Consider the following 16,065-nt stretch of genomic DNA (forward strand, 5'->3'; position numbering starts at 1 on the left):
TCTACGTCTAGTTTTCTGTAATCCCACAAACATAATGAAATGTCACCAGTTGATTTATTTAAACTAGTTTTATTGATATATGTTAGATAGGCAATTAGATGTTAAGCAGTAATTTTTGTTCGTTTTAAGATTCAAATTCGCTCTTTACTTCCCTCGGAAAAATTTTTTGTTTTTAAATTAATCTGGTATAAAACTAGGAAATACACTGTGACTGTTAGCAATAATGGGTACTGATACGTTATATGGACACTTCTAAAAAGTCAAGTTTGGTTAATGCTAATGAAATAAAATAAAATAGGATGAATATATAATAGTTTATAAACAAGTTTGGGCTATATATTTGCATATTAGGGGTTGGGGTGGGGGATAAAGCATTCCATATATTAAATACGTAACCTAACCTAACCTAGGTACCTTTTCCCCCCTTAAACCCCAAAAAATAATATCATTGAGAAACCACGGCTTTGCAGTCATTTATGTATAGCGGTCTCTTGAGAGTAGCCAGTTTGACGGGTTTTTCGTGACTGGTTTCCTTGTACAAAATATAAAAGTGTCCATATAACGCACCAATACCCAATAATGCATATACGCTCGATTTAATAGCCATTCTCGTCTTGTAAGGAATGCATAAGAAAAGAGTGGGGGTTATGGGGGTTGTAGTCCCTCATGTTTAGGATGATCCTGGATATGGCATTAAGAAGCAATAGTGGCTGATCCAGGGGTCTGGGGGCCTCCGGGCCCAATATTTTTCTGAGGCCCTCATTTTGTTATTTGTCCTTTTGTTTACTCTTTTTTTAAGATAAACTTGTCAATTTAGTGAATAATTGGTGCCCTTGTCACATTGCCCCAACCAAGATTTTACCCTAGATCCGCCTTTGAGAAGGAGCATACTATAAATAGACTAAACGAGTTTTGTTTTTCAAATTGAAATAAAGAGCAACATCAAAACTTAAAACGCAGAGCGAACAAAACTTAAAACCTAATTACTCCCCATATGAGGGGACTGTCCAGCAACCGCTAGAGACCCAATCTTTACGCTGAATTTTTAGCTCCTCCCTCCAATGCCTCCAAAATGGAGGTTCTGTTGGGCTGAGGGGAGGCTGGGAGCTGTATTCGATGATGGTTATTGCTCTGGTAGTGTGTGAGTGAAGGCGATTGGCTTAGGTTTTTTTTCTTTTTTTTTCGTTTATTTTTTTTCCTTATTATTTGTTTGTGGAATTAATTTGTTAATTTAGGAAGAGTTATGTATGTAATCGCTACGCGTTAGCAAAAATTTTTTTTCCCTAGCGTGATGTTTTCTAATTATAATGGATTGATTTTTGTTTATTTGATGAAATATAACCTCAACCTAAAACCTAAACTTGTAAGGGCATTTTTGTAAGGGCAAACTTGTAAGGGATGCACATTTTTTTCACAATACCTCAAGAATGGAAGGTCTTTTTAATATGTATTTGCTGTAAAATTATACAGTTGTTTGACAATGACTATGTTTGTTGCACTTACAATACTTTCAGTAAATAAATATTAAAACTATTGCATAAAGGGCAGGGGGTAGGGGGGACAGTCCCCCTCTTATACAAAATAGCTTCTGTTCGTTTTAAGTTTAATGTCGTCTTTTATTTTCATTCGAAAATAAACAGTTTTTCTATTGAATACAAGTAAAGGATGGCGTAGAAACTCAGATGGCGGATGGCGGAGAAAAAATTACCTTGAACAGGAGGAGGGCTGCTACCCTGCTACCCATCCACTTCCAACTTTTAAGTGTTTTGTGGTGCATTACAGAATATAAGAGGTGGTCTTAGGGCGGTATAGAGGGGGCAATTGCTCCGGGTGTCAATTTTCAAATAAATAATCTAACAGTTATATTCATTTTTTAGAATTTTATTCTTGTTAAGATTAGTTTAAAAACTTTTTCTACAAAACAAGTTTTTCAAAGAAAAGTAAAGAGCTCCATTAAGCCAAGAATGAGCAAAAATAAAATCAAATAATCTTCCAAGCGTAAAATTATCACAAATCACTATCAATAAATAAATGAAACTCAAAACGAACAGAAATTACAATAGATTGCTGAGTTAAACTCAAAACGAGCAAAAATATTTCTGCTCGGAACAGCAGAACTTACAATACTTCTGCTGTTAATCGATGGTCATCGGTGCTGTTAATCGGTATAACAAAATCGGTTTCTGGGGCAAATTGCTCCGATACTTTTTTTTCTCCATGGACAATTTTCCATGGACATTCCAAAGGTTTTAGCAGTTTTTTATTTATGAAAGTAAGAAAGGTGGAAATATTTCAAACGTATTTTGTTTTCAGTAAAGCGCAAACTGTGTTCTGGTCTTGAGAAGGCATATGGGTCCCCTTTCATAGGGTTCCCCCTTCATATATATAGTAAAAACATTTTAAACAAGTAAAAACAAAATGAAAACATTTTAAGTGTATTTTGTTTTCAGTAAAGTGCAAATTAATGTTCTGGTCTTGAGAAGGATAGAGGGTTGTCAGCCCTACTCATGTTAATTTTTGCCCGTTTTGAGTTTGACTCGGTTATTTATTGTATGATTTAAATAAACCAAAAACGTTTAAAATGTTTTAACTTTTTAAACTTTAATAAATTTGAAATTATTAAAACTTTAGGGATTATATATATATATATATATATCAGTGTATACTAAACTGACAATCCACAGCCATTATATTTTTTCCGTAAAGTGCAGATTATGTTCTGGCCTTGAGAAGGTATGGGGGTTTTCAAAGATATATACCTCATATATATACTTTATATGCCCCCAGTGTATAACTTACCTTGCCCTCAGGGTCGTGGGGGGGGTAGTCATCCCTGAAGACACAATTCCTGGACCCTTCAATTACGTTGAACAAAATGGCTATCTCAAAATTTTTGTTGGATGTGTTTGGGGAAATGGTGGGTGCGGGAGGGGGTTTAGTTGTCCTCCAATCACTTTCGACTATTAATAAGGGCATTGGTCCTTTCAATTTCCATTGAATGAGCTGTTTTTGAAGTTTCTATGGCAGCAAATGACCATCTCAAAATTTCTATCAGATGCATTTCGGGAAAATACAAGGTGTGTCTGGGGGGGGGGGTATACGTCCACAGATCACTTTGAATCTTAAAAAGGGCGTTAAAATTTATGATTACGAATTCAATGAGCCCCCTCCAAAGTTTATACGATCACACTTTCTATATATATATATATACCTTATATGCCCCCAGGGCATAACTTACAACTCTTGCCCTGAGAGCTGTGTGGGGATTGTCATTTTCAAAGATATAATTTCCAGACCTTTCAATTACGTTAAAAAAAATGGCTATCTCAACATTTCAATTTCCAATTGAGTGAGCTGTTTTCGAAGTTTCTACGACAATAAATGGCCATCTCAAAATCTCTATCAGAAGCATTTCGGGAAAATACGAGGTGTGGGGGGTATCCACCCTCTGATTCCTCTGAATCTTAAACAGGACACTAGCAATTCTGATTACCAATCCAATGAGCCCCCCCCAAAGTTTATACGATCACACCTTCTATATATACCATATACCCCCAGGTCATAGCTTATAACCCTTTCCCTGAGGGCTGTAAGGGGTTGTGATCCTCAAAGACATAATTTCCGGACTTTTCAACGACATTGAACAAAATGGCTATCTCAAAATTCTGATTGGATGTGTTTGGGAAAATGGTGGGCGTGAGAGGGAGGTTAGTTGCTCTCCAATCACTTTCGACTATTAAAAAGAGTACTAGCCCTTTCAATTTCCAATCTAATGAGCTCTTTTGAAGTTTCTACGACAACAAATGCCCACCTCAATATTTCTATCAGGTGCATTTTGGGAAAATACGAGATCTCGGGGGGTACCCACCCTCCAATCACTCTGAATCTTAAAAAGGGGACTATAACATCTGATTTCCAGTCAAATGAGCCCTTCTGGACTTTTTACGATTACCCTTTCTATATAAACCTTATATGCCGCCATGGCATAACTTATAATCCTTGCCCTGAGGGCTGTGGGGGGTTGCCATTATTAAAGACATAATTTCCAGTCCTTTAAATTATGTGGAACAAAATGGCTGTCTCAAAATTTTGATTGGATGTGCTTGGGGAAATGTTGGGTGTGGGAGGGGGTTAGTTGCCCTCCAATCACTTTTGATTATATATAAGGGCTCTAGCTCTTTCAATTTTCCATCGATTGATTTCTTTTTGAAGTTTTACGACAACAAATGGCCATCTCAAAATTTCTATCGGATACATTTCGGGAAAATACAAGGTTTGTGTGTGTTTGTGGGGGGGGGGGGTATCTACCCTCCTATCACTCTAAATATGAAAAAGGGCACTTAACAGGGGTGCATCCGGAGGGGGGCGAGGGGGGCTCCCCCCTAACATAGTCTAAAGTAGTGTAATTAACTTAATTAATTCAAGTTTGCGTTAATTAGACTTGCTCCTAACGCAAGTTTATCGGATCAAGCTATTTTGCGCCCCCCTAAATTTTTTTTCGGACCAACCTACTTTGCCCCCCCCTCTAAAAAAAATCCTGGATCCGCCCCTGGCGCTTAGACTTCTGATTAGTAATCCAATGAGCCCCACTAAAGTTTATACGATCACCCTTTCTATATAAACCTTAACCCCACCCACCCCCCCTCCAGGCATAGCCTACAACCCTTGCCCTCAGGACCATGGGGGGGGGGGGTCATACTCTAAGACATAATTTCCGGATCTTTCATCTACGTTGAAGAAAATGGCTATTTTAAAAAATTTGATTGAATGTGTTTGGGGAAATGATTAGTGTAGGAGGGGGGTTAGTTGCCCTCCAATCACTTTCAAATATTACAAAGGGCACTATCCCTTTCAATTTGCAATCAAATGAGCCCTTTTCGAAGTTGCTATGTCAACACCTTCGATACGAAGTGCCCTGGTCTAAAAAAAATAGTTCTATATAATATATAATATGTACTATATGTATATATATGTGTATTATATATATATATATATATATATATATATATATATATATATATATATATATATATATATATATATATATATATATATATATATATATATATATATATATATATATATATATATATATATATATATATATATATATATATATATATATATAAATACATTTATAAATAAATTTTTTTAAATATATATTGGGCATCTGCTGCATTGTAGTAAGTTTTCAGTTAAGCGAAAGTAACAATTTGAACATTTAGGGCTATGGGTTGAACCTTAAATACAAGCGGTGCCCAATGTACACTGTTTAAATTTCCAAAAATAAAAGTAGCCTATTTTTATGCTGTAACTAATGACAATCTGGAAATTGGTTTTCTGTTAAACCACACTTCCTAAATTGGTGCCACTGGGTATTCCATTTCGTCAAAGTAAATTTTAGCTTAAGATATTGACTTTTAACCCATATTAACAATGGATAATTAGAACCGCCTTGAAGTAAAGTTCACAATAAAGATCCGGTTTCAAGATTCCTTTCAGTTTCAACAGAGATGGCCTAAATTTCGGCAACTCGCTTGGTGTCTTTTTTTATGACACCGCCTTTTTTCTCGGAAAATGGAGCTAAATGCAGTATATAGTTTGCTAGAGATACGCTTAAGGGCTGGAAACGCGTAACTTTTTTCGGCACAGCCTTCAGCAGCTGAGTGGGCAAAAGACAGCGGTAAATAAAAAGAAACAGTGCCCAAAACTAAATTTCATGAACATCTAGTCAACTGCAGTTTAACAGTGGTTGCATGATTGATCTCAACTTAGTTCTTTTAATTTTCCTGCTGAAGAGAAGGAAAATATTGAAGATTGAAGACCCCCAGGAAGAGCATTTTTTGAACATTTTCTTTTTTATGATCACGATGAAATTCGGTGCTGTTTTTGAAAATTGGCACTGAGAACTATTTTCAAGAACATTTTTCAAGCTCGAATCGCTGCCGTTTCTTTGTAATTCGGCGCCGATTTGGCAAATCGATGCCGAATAAAACTAAATGTGTGTAGCCCTTTAGATTATGGAAATACTTTCACAAACAAGGAAGTTGTGCTCTCAAAAAGCCAAAGGGTCTAAACAGGTCAATCTGACACATCCACAGTTCAAATGAATCTGATGTGCCTTTGACTCGTGCAATAATGAACGTGCACATAATGAGGAGGGGCTGTGGAGTTCACAACTGATGAATTGTCTAAGGACCCTTCTTCTTCTTCTTCCCAAAAAACTTGCCTATTTGTGATGAGAAATACCGGTAATATAAGGCCTTGTAAATATGTTACAAAAATCTTCACTCCCCCCTCCACTCTTAGAGTGTACGCTCCTCCCCCATTTCAATCTGGCAAAGGCCTCACTCTTTAAAGTTCTAAATCTTATAAGTCTCTAATCTATTTTAAATCCTTTTTATGACCTTATCCCACCCCATTCCGAGACAACCTGCTTTTTGTTCGGCCCTAGATGAACAGCAAAAAATATACAATTTGTGAGTTAGGAGGTTTGACCCCCCCCCCCCGAAATTTTTGTCTCTTTGTCTGACAAAAATGGACATAAACAAATTTTGTATGCGTTTTTTGAGTTTTTTGTGGTACCCTCCCCCCCCCCCCCAAAAAAAAATCTGAGTAAAACCCCCTCGGACAAAAAATTCTGGATACGGCCTTGCACAGCCGTGTTAAGATTTCATTTTTATTATAGCCCAAGAAAGTGGGATTGGATCACATTTTTGGCACAGCCTATTATTTTGCATTCTTTCAGTTATACGAACACTTAAAACCATCCTTGGACATTTCACCTGGAAGGCATTGCATATCTTGAAAAAAATACAAATGAATGCGTATCGTCAGTTTAATATACATATACTGATATTTAGTAATCAAAATGTTAATATTATTTGATTTATTAAAGTTATAAAAGTAAAAACATTTATAATTTTTCAATAAAGTGCGAATCATGTTCTGGCCTTGGGAAGGCATAGGGGTTCTGAGCCCAACTTATGTTAATTTCTGCTTATTTTGAGTTTGACTCGGTTATTTATTGTAATTTCTGTTCGTTTTGGGTTTCATTTATTTATCGATGCTGATTTATGGTAGTTTCAGGCTTGGTAGATAATTTGATTTTATTTTTGCTCATTTTTTGTTTAATAGAGTTCTTTACTTTCCTTTGAAAAACTTATTAGAAATGAATTACATTTTTTTTTTGCACAGTGAGCAGCGCACACTGAAGTTGAAGTAGCCTTAAACTTTGACTTGAAACTTCATAACTCGACCACTTCTTTCAGAAAAGAATTTTGGAGGGTTATTCCGTGTTGATAAGAAAAGAAAAGAGGGTAAAGGTGCTTTAGTTACCCCTGTAGTGTAGGGCGCAGGAGCCCTATGGTAAAGGTGCAGGTTAGTTCTCCCTGATAAAAACAACTTATTTCAGCAGATACAAAGAAGAAGCCCGTTTGTGGTATTCTGTTGGACCCCAAGGTCCAATACTAATATCAGATCCCGCGAGTGGCAGTTTACGCTCCACGGTGAACATAAACACTTTCCGCACGGCCCAACAAATTCCCGTTTTGTCATATTGTTCTTGTATGTTTTTAGCCAACCATTTAAAAATCCTTACTAAAATCAAGTTGAAGTTGAACGTCCTTGGTGAAGTGGAATTTTTATTATTATTTTTAATCAAACAAATCGGCGCACCGTGGCGCGCCGCCTAAAAAATTTCGGCACCGCCGATACTAAATCACACATTCGCTGCCGTCATGTCGGCGTGGCGCGGCTTCGGGGACTACATCCCAGTTTGATTCCGGAACACTAACTTTTATTTATATTTATTTTAACAGTAAAAGTTAATTACAAAAGCTACTTTTTGAAAATATCGAAATAAAGCTTAAAACGCTGACTTGTCTATTTTTTATTGTTTTATTTTTTCCAACAATAGCAGGGCATCAAAAATCATAAAAAAAACGGTCCAGAAACTCTTTAAAGCTATTGCTTATATCTACAACATCTTGTAAATTTTCTTGACAACACCATCGTAATTTGGCATATGACACCAAAATTGAGACTTTATGTGTCTTGACCAAAAATTTAAGCCTAATATTCAACAACTGACTTAAAAAAAATACTTTAAAAAACGCATCAAAACTTTGTTTATATGCATTTTTGTTACATTTTTACGAGTCGGACTGAAGTTTCAGGGGAAGGGGTTTCAAACCCTTTGACCCCTCCCCTCCCCCCATGGATATGGCTTTACGTAGGAGTGTCAAAAAGTGTGACCAGGAGAGGTTTTTGCAATTAGGGTTTTACTCCTTCGTCCCCCCACTCCATCAAGACATGTAAGAATAGATAATGGTTTTCTTTTGTTACATTTCTCCTGAATATAGAGAAATTTCTTGTTTTAACCTTGTATTTTTCATAATAATAGGATTTTAGTTCTCTTTAATTGTTAAAGTCGAAGGAGCAAAAATAAAGTATACCTTCTTATGAAAAGTTTAAAATTCTGTGCAGCATTACTACTACTGTAACTACCAACAACACACTGCAGCACCAAGCCACCCAAGGCCAACATAGATACGAACGCTCCTCCACCATCAAAAGTTTGTTTTCTAAAAACTCATTCTACAGCATCTTTTGGTCTAAGAAGTATCATCATGCTATATAATTTGTTTCCTAGTGAAATGAAGCTAATGTCTCCCTAATTACTCCACTTGCTCTTAATACTTTTTATAAAGCGGTTTAATGAAAGTTTTCCTAAAATTAAAGTTATCCAAATTTTGTTAATGCCTTGTTTACTACACTAATAAGAAATTACAGGGGCTGAAACCGCTTGATACCATGTTAAGGCTAGAAACAACCACAAAATGCTATAAAATACGCCCTGATGCGTATGAAATCTTTTTCCAGGTGCTATTTTTTTCCTTTTTTTAATTTCAAAAAATGACCACTGGTTGGAAAAAAACCGTTGCGTGATTCACCACGCGAAATTTTATTATATACAAATTTCAGGTTTTGTATCAAAATGAGCTCAAACATCTTATTTTTGGCAACGCTGACTGTCTTGATTGGTAGAATTCTGTCGTCTCCTGTCACACCAGTATTCCACTCAGGTATGTACTAATTCAGACTGTGTTGTTTTACTTATTGCCGGAAGAAATTTGGCTTATCTTTCCGATTTTCTTCTTTTTTTGTTAACCTTAACCTCTTGGCCTTTCTTGAAGGAGTAACCGTTAGACCGTTCATTGTCAATTACTTTTATGTTATGTACTAATTACGAAGCTGTTCACCGTTCATGGGAATGAACGGTTAGAAAATAGCGGCCCTTGTCAAGAGTATTTAAATCCCACAAAACATAAATTTAACAACATTATATACATCAAATAATCAAATTATATTATTCATTCTAAGAATGTACAGTTTATAAAGTTAAAGTTACATAGCAAAAATTATCAGAATAAAACTTTTTAATTCATTTAAAATGCGGAAAACACTCCCCCCCCCCTAAAAATTGATCCATCACTCTAGTCCGTCATGTTTACTGTGGTTTCATAGACCCAATCGGAAGTTTTATCAACCTGTCTTCAAAAGTACGAAACTTCATATTTTCTCCATTCATCCCGTAGTAGGATGTCAGGCTAGGGCTTATCTGAACAGAATTTTTTAATTTTTGTGGGCGTTTTAAGTAATAAAGTATATTGCACTAGGGGGGGGGAGTGCTGTTTTCTGCTTTCTTTTACCACAAAATAACAATTTGGTCCGAAGTGGGACAAAAGGCTATTCAACTAAATTGTGGGATTGATTTAAAACTGACGAAAGGCTTTACTTAAAATCTCCCAGTTTTGTAGGAGTTCCACAAGGTGATGCATTCCTTTCTAAAGATGTCAGATATCCTATTTAACAGCGCATTCTCTGCAATCTATCATCACTGCAGAGAATATGTTATGAAATAGAACTGCCGATACATCCAGCACGTGTAAACCACAACAGCAACACCCATGATAGGTAATTATTTCTGAGGTTCATTTGACTGATTTGATGCTCAATTTGGTTGACCCAGTTTCAACAAGTCGGTTAAGTCGATTTTAAACAAAACATTAATTAAAAAGGCCAGTGGCTTAAAATGGACAGCAGTAGAAAGCGATATTATAATCAGAACAGCACCCCAACAATAGGCATATACTCATGAAAGCACACCACATAAGGGCATCGAATTCCTCGGGGGAAAGATTGCGTAATCGGTCACTGACCTCTTTTTCCAAGGTCGATTTATTTGATGTTTCTATGTGTAATAGCTCCGGAACGAAGGTTGCACCTGCGCATTGAATTCTAACGGAAACATTGTTATTGATGTAGGACTCGAGGGGGAAGTGAATTTCCAAGAATTTGATTGCGTAATCGATCGTGAATGTCATGGGATCCAGAAATAGTATTTGTTGTTGTTGCTCTCGAGCCAAATGTTATGAGTTTCCCGGAAACAGTTAGATCACGTGTTTCCTTCTCAGCCAATCAGCGAGTCGGATACACCCTCCTTCTCAGCCAATCAGAGGGCTGGTTACATATAGTTTCACCGTTACATAACAATTCGCCCTCGAGATTTCGTATATAACGGACATGCAATGTGTCAAAATATTACAACAACAACAACATCGACCGTGGAACACCTGTGCTGTCGACCTCAATTCACCTATCGTGAATCAATAATTCCCCTTAGAAACAACAAATTAATTTCCCTTTCTTGACAGATCAATCAACCAATGACATCATCTGTCAGACTTTAAAAATTTTCTCCCAGAAACGATTCTCCAGGAATAGATCTAAGTCATTAATGACTTTGCCTCGGAAACAACTCTTTTGATCAAACTCCAAAGGATATTAATAGCCAAAGGCCATGGAAACAATTCTCCAAGAAACATCTTAGCGATGAATTGTCTTAGCGCGGGAATCAGGGTTCTTATTAATTTGAAATGCATTAGCGCAGAGATGCCAAAAACAAAAGGAACACACTGAATTACGTTTAGGGATTATTTGGGCGAAACTGTTTTAGACAGGTTATGGAACTATTTTGGCGAAACTGTAAGAGATATTTTAAAAGATGATTTTTGAAGAGATTTTAGAAGAGAATTTAATGGTGAAACTCTGTGGTCGTTATAATATACAAGTTTCATTTGAACAGTGTTGTGAGGTCCTCTAACCCAACCCCAAAGGGTTCCAATCCTCCTACCCCAACCCCGAAGGAAGCCCCCGGTCCTCAAAGGCCCCTCAAGCTCCCAAAGGGCCACCGGCGCCCCCAAAGGCCCACCCAGACCCCCAAAGGCCATCCCCGGGCCCCCCAAAGGCCCATCGAGCTCCCAAAGGACCAACGGGGTCCCAAAGGCCCTCCACCGGTCCCCAAATGTCCCCCAGGCCCCCAACTGCCCCCCGGACCCCCAAAGGCCCTCCCTGTGCCCCAAAGGCCCCCCCTGTGCCCCAAAAGCCCTCCCCCGGGCCCCAAAGGTCCCCCCGACCAGAGAAGCGCCCCCCGGAAGCGCCGTGGGCCAGGAAAGCGCCACAGGATGCGCTGCAGGGATGTGCCGCCGGTCAGGAAAGTGCCACAGGGGATGCGCCGCGGGGATGCACCACAGGGCTGAGCCGCAGGATGCGCCGCAGGGATGCGCCGCAAAAAAAAGTAAACTAAAAAGTAAAAATTTCGAAATGTTATCCCCCAAACGACCTCCTCAGACCCCCAAAGGCCCTCCCCCGGTCCCCAAAGGTCCCCCCGAGCTCTCAAAGGACCAGCGGCCCTCAAGGAGCCCACAGACCCTCAAAGGCTCTCCCCGAGCACCCGTCTTTCGTTGATGTGTGTTGTCTGAAACCTATGATTTGGGATGTGTAGTTTGCTACTTCAGGCGTTTCTGAGCTAAGGTTTCCTAGTATTTCATAGGTGAATGTTGTCTGAAACAAATAGTTTGGGATGAGTAGTTTGCTATTTCAGGCTTTTATGAGCTAGGTTTCTTAGCCTTTCGTTGGTGTGTGTTGACTGAAACTTATGATTTGGGAATATGTAGTTTGCTATTTTTGACTTTTCTGAGTTGGATTTCTTAGTCTTTCATAGGTGTGTGGTGTATGAAACCTATGATTTGGGATGTGTAGTTTGCTATTTTCGACTTTTCTGAGCTGGATTTCTTAGCCTTTCATAGGTATGCGTTGTCAGAAAATTATGATTTGGGATATATAGTTTGCTATTTCAGGCTTTTCTGAGCTAAGGTTTTCTAGTATTTCGTAGGTGAATGTTGTCTGAAACCAATAGTGTGGGATGAGTAGTTGGCTATTTTTGACTTTTCTGAGCTAGGTTTCTTAGTCTTTCGTTGGTGTGTGTTGACTCAAACCGATGATTTGGGATATGTAGTTTGCTATTTTTGACTTTTCTGAGCTGGATTTCTTAGTCTTTCATAGGTGTGTGTTGTCTGAAACCTATGATTTGGGATGGGTGGATTGCTATTTTTGACATTTCTGAGCTGGATTTCTTAGCCATTCATAGGTGTGTGTTGTCTGAAACCTATAGTTTGGGATGACTAGTTTGCTAATTTTGACATTTCTGAGCTAGGTTTCTTAGCCGATCATAGGTGAGTGTTGTCTGAAACCTATGATTTGGGATATGTAATTTGCTATTTACGACTTTTCATAGTCGGATTTATTAGTCTTTCTTAGGAGTGTGATTTCTGAAACCTATGATTTGGGGTGTGTGGGTTGCAATTTTTTTGACTTTTCTGAGATGGATTTCTTAGACATTCGTAGGTGTGTGTTGACTGAAACCTATGATTTTGGATGGTTAATTTGCTATTTTTGACTTTTCTTAGATAGATTTCTTAGCCTATCATATTTGTGTCCTTTCAGAAAAATATGATTTGTGAGGTATAGTTTGCTTTTTGGACTTTTAAGATCTAGGATTATTAGTCACTCATATGTGTTTGTTGTCTGAAACTTCGGGTTTGGGATGAATAGTTTGTTATTTAAGACTTTTCTTAGATAATGTTTCTTAGTATTTAGTATGTGAATTATGTCCAAAACTTATGATTTGGGGTTTGTAAATTACTATTTAGGGCTTTTCTGAGTTGGATTTTATAGTCTTTTCATAGGTGTATAGTGGCTGAAACCTATGATTTGGGATGTGTAGTTTGCTATTTTTGACTTTTCTGAGCTAGGTTTCTTAGCCTTTCATAGGTATGTGTTGTCGGAACATTATGATTTGGGATGTGTAGTTTGCTATTTCAGGCTTTTCTGAGCTAAAGTTTCCTAGTATTTCGTAGGTGAATGTTGTCTGAAACCAATATTTTGGGATGAGTAGTTTGCTATTTTTGACTTTTCTGAGCTAGTTTTCTTAGTCTTTCGTTGGGGTGTGTTGACTGAAACCGATGATTTGGGATATGTAGTTTGCTATTTTTGACTTTTCTGAGCTGGATTTCTTAGTCTTTCTTTGGTGTCTGTTGTATGTAACCTATGATTTTGGATTTGTGGATTGATAATTTTTTAATTTATTATATGTATATATTTGCCTTTCATGTGTGTTTGTTGTCTGAAACATATAGTTTGGGATTACTATTTTGCTATTTTTGACTTTTCAGACCTAGGTTTCTTAGCCGTTCATAGGTGAGTGTTGTCTGAAACCTATGATTTGGGATATGTAATTTGCTATTTCCGACTTTTCATAACCAGATTTCTTAGTCTTTCGTAGGTGTGTGATGTCTGAAACCTATGATTTGGGGGTGTGTGGGTTGCTATTTTTTGACTTTTCTGAGCAGGATTTCATAGCCATTCGTAGGTGTGTATTGACTGAAACCTATGATTTGGGATGGTTAATTTGCTATTTTTGACTTTTCTGAGCTAGATTTCTTAGCCTTTCATAGGTGTGTCCTTTCAGAAAATTATGATTTGGGAGGTATAGTTTTCTTTTTGGACTTTTCAGAGCTAGGATTCTTAGTCACTCAGAGGTGTTTGTTGTCTGAAACTTCGAGTTTGGGATGAGTAGTTGGCTATTTCAGACTTTTCTGAGCTAAGGTTTCTTAGTATTTCGTAGGTGAATGCTGTCTGAAACTTATGATTTGGGGTATAGTTTTTCGGAGGTGAATGCTGTCTGAAAATTATGATATGTGATATGTAAATTACTATTTCGGGCTTTTCTGATTTGGATTTCTTAGTCTTTCATAGGTGTGTGATGTCTGAAACCTATGTTTTGGGATGTGTATTTTACTATTTTCAACTTTTCTGAGCTAGGTTTCTTAGCCTTTCATATGTATGTGTTGTCAGAAAATTATGATTTGGGATTTTTAGTTTGCTATTTCAGGCTTTTCTGAGCTAAGGTTTCCTAGTATTTCAGAGGTGAATGGTGTCTGAAACTAGTATCTTGAAATGATTAGTGTTATATTTTTGACCTTTCTAACTAATGTTCATTATTATATTGAATGTGTGTGTATTCTTACAACCAGGTTTTGGGATACGTAGTTTTCTATTTTTGTCTTTTCCGAGCGGGAGTAATTAACCTTTCATATATGTGTGTTTTCTGAAACATGTGATTTGTGATCAATGTTTTGCTCTTTTTGTCTTTTATGAGCTAGATTTCTTAGCCTTTCATTGGTGAGTGTTGTCTGAAACTTATGATTTTGGATGTGTAGTTTGCTATTTGAACTTTTCAGAGATATGATTCTTAGTCCGTCATATACGTTTGTTGTCTGAAACTTCTAGTTTGGGATGAGTAGTTTCGCTATTTCAGGCTTTTCTGAGCTAAGGTTTCTTAGTCTTTCATAGGTGAATGATGTCTGAAACCTATGATTTTTGATATATAAATTACTATTTCGAGCTTTTCTGAGTGGGATTTCTAAGTCTTTCATTGGTATGTGTTGTCTGAAACCTATGATTTGTGATGGGTTGATTGCTTGTTTTTACTTTTCTTATATGGCTTTCTAAGACTATAATATTTTAGTTTTGTCTTAAAAATTTAGTTTGGGATGACTAGTTTGCTATTTTTTACTTTTCTGAGCTAGTTTTCTTAGCCGTTCATAGGTGAGTGTTGTCTGAAACCTATGATTTGGGATATGTAAATTACTATTTTGGGCTTTTCTAAGCTATATTTCTTAGTCTTTCGATGGTGTGTGTTGTCTGAAACCTTTGATTTGGGATTGATGGATTGCTACTTTTGACTTTTCTGAGCTGGATTTCTTAGCCTTTCATAGGTGTTTGTTGTCTGAAACCTATAGTTTGGGATGACTAGTTTGCTATTTTTGACTTTTCTGAGCTAGATTTCTTAGCCTTTCATAAGTTTGTCCTTTCAGAAAATTATGATTTGGGATATGTAAATTACTATTTCGGGCTTTTCTGAGTTGGATTTCTTAGTCTTTCATAGCTATGGGTTGTCTGAAACCTATGATTTGGGTTGGGTGGGGTGCTATTTTTTTACTTTTCCGAGCTAGGTTTCGTAGCCGTTCATAGGTGAGTGTTGTCTGAAACCTATGATTTGGGATGGTTAATTTGCTATTTCCGACTTTTATTAGCTAGGTTTCATAGCCTTTCATAGGTGTATGTTGTCAGAAAATTATGATTTGGGATGTGTAGTTTGCTTTTTGAACTTTTCAGAGCTAGGATTCTTAGTCCATCATAGGTGTTTGTTGTCTGAAACCAATAGTTTGGGATGACTAGTTTGCTATTTCAGACTTTTCTGAGATAGATTTCTTAGCCGCTCATAGGAGTGTGTTGTCTGAAACTTATGATTTGGGATATGTAAATTATGTTTTCGGGCTTTTCTGAGTTGGACACTTCTAAATTTTTCCACACACGAAAACTTACACACACACACGTCAAAACTTACACACACAAAATCTTATACACACAAAAACTTACACACACACACAAACAAAAACTTACACCCACACTCAAAAACTTACACCCACACTCAAAAACTTACATGCACACAAAAACATACATGTACAAAAAAACTTACACACACACTAAAACTTACACACACGCACAAAAACTTACACACACACACAAAAACTTACACACACACACTAACACTAACGCACACACACACACACACACACACACACATACATACAAAAA

At 37.2% G+C, this 16,065-nt stretch overlaps 1 protein-coding gene across 1 annotated transcript in view; it reads left to right on the forward strand.

The window, feature by feature from the left end:
• The window catches only part of Np (serine protease notopleural), an 86,339-nt gene that overhangs the window by 13,021 nt on the left and 57,253 nt on the right, over positions 1-16,065 (forward strand). The window contains exon 2 of the mRNA XM_089101694.1: positions 8,986-9,086. Coding sequence (XP_088957820.1) covers positions 8,999-9,086 — 88 coding nt within the window. The 5' untranslated portion in view covers positions 8,986-8,998. The remainder of the gene's footprint in view (positions 1-8,985; positions 9,087-16,065) is intronic.

This window comes from Artemia sp. Qi Xiang Cuo, chromosome 15, assembly GCF_049724085.1.
Source record: "Artemia sp. Qi Xiang Cuo chromosome 15, ASM4972408v1, whole genome shotgun sequence".
NCBI lineage: Eukaryota > Metazoa > Arthropoda > Branchiopoda > Anostraca > Artemiidae > Artemia > Artemia sp. Qi Xiang Cuo.